This window comes from Squalius cephalus (genome assembly GCF_949319135.1).
Source record: "Squalius cephalus genome assembly, chromosome: 3".
Lineage (NCBI taxonomy): Eukaryota > Metazoa > Chordata > Actinopteri > Cypriniformes > Leuciscidae > Squalius > Squalius cephalus.
The window spans coordinates 19,744,394-19,753,261 of record NC_137124.1 but is presented as its reverse complement, the minus strand read 5'-3'; the positions used below and the strand labels follow the sequence as shown (position 1 = coordinate 19,753,261).

At 35.2% G+C, this 8,868-nt stretch overlaps 1 protein-coding gene across 1 annotated transcript; it reads left to right on the top strand.

Moving 5' to 3' along the window:
- Positions 1 to 1,436: 1,436 nt before the first annotated feature.
- Positions 1,437 to 8,138, top strand: LOC307156021 (receptor-interacting serine/threonine-protein kinase 2). Its single transcript, XM_079867185.1, has 11 exons — positions 1,437 to 1,758; positions 2,095 to 2,254; positions 2,647 to 2,796; positions 2,899 to 3,035; positions 3,120 to 3,169; positions 3,272 to 3,412; positions 3,492 to 3,577; positions 4,439 to 4,507; positions 5,111 to 5,258; positions 5,358 to 5,531; positions 7,016 to 8,138. The coding sequence occupies exons 1-11, from the start codon at positions 1,616 to 1,618 to the stop codon at positions 7,318 to 7,320; spliced, it is 1,563 nt and encodes a 520-aa protein (XP_079723311.1). The 5' UTR covers positions 1,437 to 1,615; the 3' UTR covers positions 7,321 to 8,138.
- Positions 8,139 to 8,868: the final 730 nt, after the last annotated feature.

The window sequence follows — 8,868 nt, the reverse complement described above, 5'->3', positions numbered from 1 at the left end:
TATTTATGATATATACAATTAAAACAGTAAAGACATTTATTTAATGTGTTACTTTAGCCATTTGTTCTTTTTTTTGTCAATAAATATGACATGGCACAAAGACAAGAACAATTCCATCTAATAACATGGAAACGTAGACATTAATTGCATTTCTAGTGAATGTAATTCCTTTCATATTTTTTTTTTTTTTTTTTTTTTTTTTTTTAAGAAAACATTCCAATCAGATGTATATTGTTCAGGTAATGATAAATTTTAATCATATTTGGATAAAAAGTTAATGTATTGACTAGTTTTATTGGATAGGTTACTACAGTTCAACAGTGTCTTTTTGCCTCTGTTATCTAATCTATTGTGGCTATAATTTCTAAGCACAGACACTAACTAAAACGTTTTTATGTAATCTAAAAGAATGGTTCAATAAAATAACAATAGCTACTGTAGCTAGTTATTTAAATTGACAATAGTTTTTTTTCTTCTTCTGAGATAACAGAGCATGAAAGTGATAAACCAATAAATGACTCACAAGATTCCACTTTCTTTTGTTAGTTCAGTCACTTTGGACATCCCCTTCTCTGTAAGATGGAAATATCACTTCCCATTCACTTGTCACGCTGAACAGTGATCAGCAAATGGTGTAAGACTTAATTATAAACTTTAGCTTTGCAAAAAAAAAAAAACCCTGAATGTGTGACAGTCACCTCTTTTTGCAATTTCGGCAGACATCTGAGAAAAAGAGGAAATGTTTTTTTTTTGTTTTTTTTTTTTCTTTTTCTTTTTTTCTTAAGTGACTCAGTGGAGTCACTGTCACACTGATAGCTCAATTCCAGATAGTTGTTACAGCCTATGTTATATAGAGAGACAATTCAGACATGAACAATACAAAGATGTCAATGTTGAGAGGTTAATAATTAATAGCATTAACTGTGTGTAGGCTATGTATTTCCACTCCCTGTTATTGTCTTCCACTTGTGACTATTTTGTATAGGTTTTATGATGTTGTTCATGTGGTCACATCACATGTCAAGGGAAAAAATAAGCGATATCTTTATGAGACCCGTCTGATATGTCAGATGTGCAGTTGTTAGATGTGTTAATAGATTATTAAAATGGCTTCATAAACCACACCAATTACTCTCACCCTTAGATGGCCTGTTTTAGTTGACCCCGACTTTGGCGATATTTACAACACCAATTCAACAAGACCCTTGGAAATTATAAAACATTTTCACGATTCATCTTTCCACCTTATTTTGGGGGCGCGGCCATTTTAAACTTGAATGTGCGAGGCTGATAAACTGCTAATACATATAAATAAATAAAAAAGAAAAGAAAAAGAAAAGAAAAAAATTGGAATGCGGTCCTGAAGTTGTTTTTCACGACTACGTGACTTTGTTAAAAATAGCAGGGGATTTCTTTGAACTCAGCCAATAAGACACGACATAAACAAGTGACGTCATGTGCACGCGATCTGGGGCCGGGCTCTCGATTCCTTTCATTTTCTAAAGACTATAGATCTTTTCTATCCATGACAGCAAATGACAGCAAATGAATCTAGTCGAGCCGTCTCAGTCTCCTCAGCATTCCAGCAGAGTTGAAACTGACTGAGTCCTGAGGAATGGCTCAGGTCAGTCATCTGCAGGTGATTGATGAGAAGGACCTGCGAGACGTAGTTTTGGTCAGAACGAGTGTAGGTGCGTGTTTGCGAGGCCATCTCGGAAGGACAGGACGCAAAGTGGCTGTCAAGTTAATCAAGGATAGGTAAAGTGCATTTTCAGTCATCATACCTGTGGCAGATCATTTTTGCACGTTTATTTGTTGTGCTTTGCATAGCAAATATAGGCCTATTCTATATAGCCTATTATACTATATATAAAAAAAAAAAATTAAAATATATGATTTAAGTCGTAGTAAATTAAGAGCTACTAATACAGCATTAATATGAATTAATAATAATAATTCATGTTAATATGAATACGTATTAAAACAAAATGCTATTAAATATTGCTATATTGTGGAGCAGCTAAGGGTATTTCCAAGAAATGGAAAGCAAAACTTAAATGCTTTGTATGTGTGTGTGTGTGTGTGTGGTATCAGTAAATGGATTGACAGGTTAAAGAAAGTAGGAATGTTGGGCCAGGTGTGCGCTGAGCAAGTATTGGTCCCGTTGGGTGTGTACACAAGTTCAGCTCACTCTCTAGTGGGGTTGGTGTGGGACTGGATGGCTGAAGGATCTCTAGATTCCACACTGCATGATGTAAGCACTTACTTAAACAATGCACTTCATTTAAAAGATAATTATAGTCACAGACAGGTGTGTATAAAAATACCTGACGAGTCTTATCTAAAGCAGGAAGTTTGAAAATTTGTTTTTGAATTGTGGAGGTGTGTTCATGTTCCTGACAGTGAGAGAGTGGAAACCCCCTGGGCAGGGAACTGTCTAGTAATGTAACTGTAGCCTACTAAAAATAGTACCAACAAACAGAAGTTTTATAGAGCCGTAGCATTCCAATACAATACATTAGCATTTTAGTAGTTGTTGCATCATCATCAGTGATATAATTCTTATTGTTAGGAAATGTCTATCTGTGCATTCTACCAGTCTTATTTCATAAAACTGCAAGTGATAATTTGTTTTGCTTTCTTAAGACAAATCTGTACCCAGAGCTTTCGATGGCTCTTTGTCTTCGGATCCTGTTGGATGTTGCTGAAGGTTTAGCTCATATCCATGCTATTCCGCTGCCTCATGGAGCCCTGAAAGCTACTAATGTTCTTCTAGACCAACAGTACCATGCCAAAGTATTACCATAGTCCAAAGTTCTTTAAAATATATATATATATATTTTTTTGTGCATATGCTTTACCATTTTTCTTACTTTTATAATATGTGTGTCATTGTAGTTGTGTGACTGGGGTCAAGAGATAGACATGCACTTGACCACTTCTAATGGCCTTGGGCCATGTGTCAGAGATCTGGCCTATATGTCACCTGAAGTCTTACAAGGTGCTGTTCCTTCTGTGGAAGCGGATATATATAGGTGAGGTGCATTATTTCGAAATTCTAGAGTGGTATATTAGAGTTGAATTGTTGTGTTCATTTAAGCGTTGTAATGATTCTACAGTTTTGGGGTTCTGCTGTGGGAAACACTGAATAGAAAGCGTCCATGTGAAGGTATGTTGTCATCTCTTCAATGCATCTTGTCTTATTCTGGGAGAAGGATTTTTCAGTCATTCATTGACCTGAAACATTTCCTTTAAATTTGTTTTCATACAGGTATTGATCAGCTTCAGACCAAATTAGAGCTTGGTTTAGGGGTTGACCTTCTGCCCCTAATGACCCCTCAACACCATGCTCTTACCCAGCTCATCGTTAGATGCTTGAAGAGTGAACCTCGAAAACGCCCATCGGCTGAGGGTTAGTTACAGCTTTTTTTATGGAGCTTAGAGGTGTTATTTAAAATTTGCTCATCACTTATTATTTTCTGCTCATACAGAGTGTGCAGTGGTTCTAAGGACAGCTTTGGCTGCATTTGATCCTCAGACTTTGACTGAAGATGTTCTTCATCAGAAAAAATGCAAGGTACTTGTTTAAGAATTAATGAGCTTAATAATAGTTCTAAATACTTTTATATAGTAGGGTCCAAAAGTCCACATTACAAACAGATTTTTTTCATTGTAGTCTGGAAATAAGTTTAAAGTCGGCATGAGACAGATCTGCTTTTCTTCCCTATTGTGATGTACAACCAAGTAAAACAACTTTTCAAACAAGAAAAAATTGTAGGGCAGAACTTGATTTTGTCCATCAGGAATTGATTTGATGTTTTCTGTTTGTTAAAGGGATTACTGGAATGGAAGTTATTGTTTTAGATTAAATATTTTGAAGGCACATGAATTAAAAATAATAATGATGTGCATGGATAAATCGGTTATAATAAACACGGCAATATTCTATAAAAATATGAATTATCCATTTTAATTCCATGTTGACTTAAAGGAAATATTTAAAACAAAGAAAACACATTAAGATTTCCTGGTCACTAATCCAAAAAGCAAATTGTATAAACATTATAATCTCTTTCCAAATGGTCAGATGTTCTTGATTCCATTGAAGCACAAGATGCTCTTTCATTCTCAAATGCTATGCTAGAGATCAGGTTTTACAAAAACACAGCAGCTCGAGTGCTGCCGTGATTAAAGCAATACGAGTACAAATTGAATACAAAAACATTTTAAAATTTTCTAATCAACTTTTCACCCAATTGTTATGCAGAAGTATTCAGTGATAAGCATTTTCACTAGTAGTCTGAGATTTGTGAACCCCACTTTGTGTTGAATAATATATTGTTTAAATTCAAATGTATTTTAATACAGATGTGAAGGATTGTGTATGTATTAGCTGGTAATAATTATTTGTGGCTTGTGTATCTGTCTTTTTCACCAGGAGAGGAGGCTACTGAGCTGTAAAATGCAATCGTCCTGGGAGTTGCCTATTGAACTACATAACCTAGAGGTAAGACAACTGCTGCAGGTTTTACTTCATGTGGTGTAGAACTATTCTCTCTTTTTTAAATTGTTGAGCAGGTACTCAGTCCAATGCTATATTTTGTATTGTGTGTGTTCATTATAAATGATGTGCAAATATAACACTTCTTACAGCAAAAACTTGCTTGGGGTGTTCGGGGCCCCCTGGAAAAATAATTCACTTTATCTACATTTGTGCATTTTAAGATGTCTGAAGGGCAAAGATTGGACAACATTTGCTTTAAAACCATGTTAGTCTTTTTAATTTTCTACTGTGTTAGTGAAAAAAGAAAACGCATGGCATGAAAAGGTTAATGTAAAATAGCATTTGGGTTTGAAGTGACAAAATTTGAATAGATAAATCTTTGATTTGATTGGGCATCTCTGTCATTTTGACATTGACTTGCTCTGTTACACTGCTGATCAGCATAAATGAGAAAGTTGGTTATCTCTGTGTTGTAGAACATTTTTGCCGCACCAAAGTACAGTTATTGTTCGGCAGTTATTTAATGACTTTTATTATACACCTCTGGGATCTCAATGGTTGGTACGGCCATGCTTTTGACCGTTGAATGTCTTTTACCATCAACAGGACAATAGTTGCAGAGGTCCCACAAAAAAATTGACCTCAAAAGTGATTCCACAGAATGAAACTCTGCCAGTATCTTCACTGAAGGCAAAAGGAAAGCCCTCTCCGCCATTGGCAACAAGAGATTTTCCTCAGACTGGGTGCTTTAGGGGTTAGTGACCACTCTTTTAATAGTATTTTGGATACATTTTCTCACTTTATTAGTGTAAAATGTCGTATAATTACATTTTCCCTGCTCATGTCTTCATAGATACTGGAAAAAGCTCAGTCCAGTCCAGTAACTCCTGCAGTAATCATGGTCTCAATCAGATTAATGGGCATAGTGGAATTTCCCAGAGACAGAGTCCCACATCTTTAAGGTCCCCATGTGTTTCCTCCTCAACGCTGTTTCAGAGCACCCCACAACACAACGCTGGCAACCAGGGTAAGCAATTAGTTCTGTCTCCAAAAGGTCCTAACAGTCATTTTGTTTGAATCTCTCTAATTCCCTCCATTCCTGTCCTGCACATTTCCAACATATGAGTTTGGACCACAAGCATAAACATGCCATTGTTGCATACTTTAATCCATCTGGAAAAGAGCTCTGCTCTCTGTCAGTCTCAATTGCCTGATGTATTTTAGCTAAATAAATCTGGAGGAGCTTTGTGTACATATTGTGTACATACTGTTGGCATAACTACCTATACAGAGCAAATGTATCAGTTCTTGTTTGTGTTGTGCCTTTACATGTGCGCAGTAAGCAGTTCTGTGGGACTGTGCTCGCTCGCTTCCTGAATGACCGCCCCACTAATGCCTTATCTGTGTCCAGTGTGTTTCCTCTCTAGAGGGTTTTTGTTTTTCTCAGAATTAGTCTTGTTTTGTTCATTTAAATGTAGGTAGTATAGAAGGTTTTGTCGCAGTGAAGTAACTGGTTAAGAGTAAAGGCAATTTAAAAAATACACTACCGTTCAAAAGTTTGGGGTTGGTAAGATTTTTAAAATGTTTTTGAAAGAAGTTTCACAAAGGCTGCATTTATTTCATCAAAAATGCAGTAAATACCGTAATATTATGAAATATTATTACAATTTAAACTAACTGTTTCCTATTTCAATATATTTAAAAATGGGATTTATTCCCCTGATGGCAAAGCTGAATTTTCAGCATCATTACTCCAGTCTTCAGTGTCACATGGTCCTTCAGAAATCATTCTAATATGTTGATTTGATGAAACATTTCTTATTATTATCACAGTTGAAAACGGTTGTGCTGCTTAAGATTTTTGTGGAACCTGTAATACTTTTTTTTATTTCATGTGTATTTGATGAATTTAAAATATTTTTCTAACATTATACTGTAAATGTCACTTTTTGATCAATTTAATGCATCCTTGCTTAATAGATTTTTAAAATTTGCTTAATTTTAATATATTTATTGTATCTTTTATTTGGATAGAGGAGGACTGGTCCCCCGACTAAAAAAAGTTTTTTTTCTCCATTTCTCACCCGATGCAGTTTGGGTTCTTTGCCACTGTCGCCTTTGGCTTTCTTAGTTGGGGACATGTAATATTCAGCAATATTATTGATTTGACTGCTCTGACTATTGGATGAGAACTGAACTGAGCTGGATGATGACATCATTGTTTTCTCCAGAGCTGCTTTATAGATTCAATGAACTGATTTCATCTGAATAATGACTGTCTGCTATTGTCTTTTTTTATTTGGATTACAGCAGAATTGAACTCTGTTTGCATCATTGAATCGTTATTTTCCTGTTTATCACTGTAAAACTGCTTTGAAACAATCTGTATTGTATAAAGCGCTATATAAATAAAAGTGTCTGCGAAGTATGTTCTTGCTAAATGTGCAATATTCTTGCAGAATTTAAAAGATTCATGAAAACACTATTGACTAATGCTTCCTCTTTCTCTAGTTAAATGTGAACTGTCTGTGAGAAGGAGCTGTTGCCGGCTTCTGCAAGAGAGACGAGAGGCCATTGTTCGCCGCATGACTGAAGGACGACTCAACAACCTACTTGACGTGTTACGTGCTAGACATGCTGTGACTCGTGAGACGTATGAGATCATTACTGCGGCCTTGACCTTGACTGCACGCACGCGCTGTTTGCTTGATATCTGTGCCTGCCTTGGTGAAAATGTTGCTATCTTGGTGGCCACAACTTTAGGTTTAGTATCCACTGAAAATACTCAAACCGCCCAGAGGTGGCAGTCTGGTTAAATTTGATCAAAAATGCCTTTACATTAGTGTTGTAATGCAGTAACTGCACACGAAACAATTGATATTAGATTTGTACGGCAGTATAATGTGTCATGAATATGTTGAGATTGTTATTGTGTTCTTAATTAGACAAGTCTGTAAGAGATGAAGAGAGGTCAGATCCTCTGGAAGGGAATGCTGCCATGCAGTTTATTCTTTTTAATCAAAAAAAATATCATCAAATTAACACCCAATGTAAAGGGTATTGATGATCTAATTGTTTCCCAGTTCACAAACTGAAGGGATTATTCAAATGACTTTGAACATTATCATGTTCTGATGAATGAGCAATTACAGATTTGATTACATTCCTTTGAAGAGAAAAAAAAGTCAACAGCGCAAAAACAGATTATTTTCAAAGGAACTTTAGTGAAAGGTAAATCATTCTTAACAGCTTTATAACTTTCACACTCAGTGGCTGTTAATATTGAAACCGTTGCTTCAGCCTAATATATCATATTCTTTTGATAGACTCATCAAATATTTTACGTTTCTTTCTATAACCATATTAATCTTGGGTTTTTGTGTGTGTACCACACATTTCCAAGGTTGGGTGTTTTTGATGTTAGACTTAAGTTTGTGCATGTTGCACAACAGACGCAGTAGTTTCTGATTATAGTGTATCTTGCAACAAGACATTATTTTTAAAAGCATTTAATAGTATTGGTTGGTGCTCTATGTATGTAGCACGGAATGTATAAAGCAAGATTATGAATAAAGTATTCATGTATGGAAAAACAGATATGGGATAAGAAATGTCATTAAATGTTCACACTTTTTTGTGATCTGTTGTGTCTTTAATAACACAGTTTAACAGTATGTGTCCCTTCAGCATTTCACATGAACTCATATGTTAGATCCACTTCTTGGAGAACAGTAATTGCTTGGTATTACTGTCATGTCAATACCATGCCACATACCTCCTCACAGACTATCTAATTGCATGGATGGTCTTTGGGCATGAATGGACCTTGCTATAAGGGCCTTTACAAACATTGCAATATGAGATGTGAAATGTCTTTGACATGAAATTTCAAGCTGCTTCAACAGATGCGACGTACTACTTTTTTCTGTTTTTAATTATTAGAATTATTATGAACAATGAATGCTGCATGCTCATAAAATAAACTACATGGAGCTTTTGTATTGCTAAGCACAACATCCTTTTTTCACACCGCAGGGCAATTTAAAATGAAGCAGTGAAGGTAAAATGAGATTAAAAGTAATGGTAACCATTCACAGGACCTAAAATACTCATTCCCTTATACAAATATGCTTATATATAACTTATAAATACACTACCAATCAAAAGTTTGGGGTGGGCTGATTTTATTTTTATTTTTTTTTTTTTGCAAGAAATTAATACTTTTATTAAGAAAGTATGCATTAAATTGATCAAAAGTGACAGTAAAGGCATTTATAATGTTCAAATAATTCTATTTCAAATAAATGATGTCCCATTTTATTTATCAAAGAATCCTGAAAAAAAAATCTCGGTTTCCAGATGAA

Excerpts from the sequence above, each read along its gene's own strand:
- LOC307156021 (XM_079867185.1), top strand. The coding sequence starts at position 1,616 with ATGGCTCAGGTCAGTCATCTGCAGGTGATTGATGAGAAGGACCTGCGA. Across the intron at positions 3,036-3,119 it reads GTGGAAGCGGATATATATAG|TTTTGGGGTTCTGCTGTGGG; the intron begins GTGAGGTGCATT and ends ATGATTCTACAG. Across the intron at positions 5,532-7,015 it reads ACACAACGCTGGCAACCAGG|TTAAATGTGAACTGTCTGTG; the intron begins GTAAGCAATTAG and ends CTCTTTCTCTAG.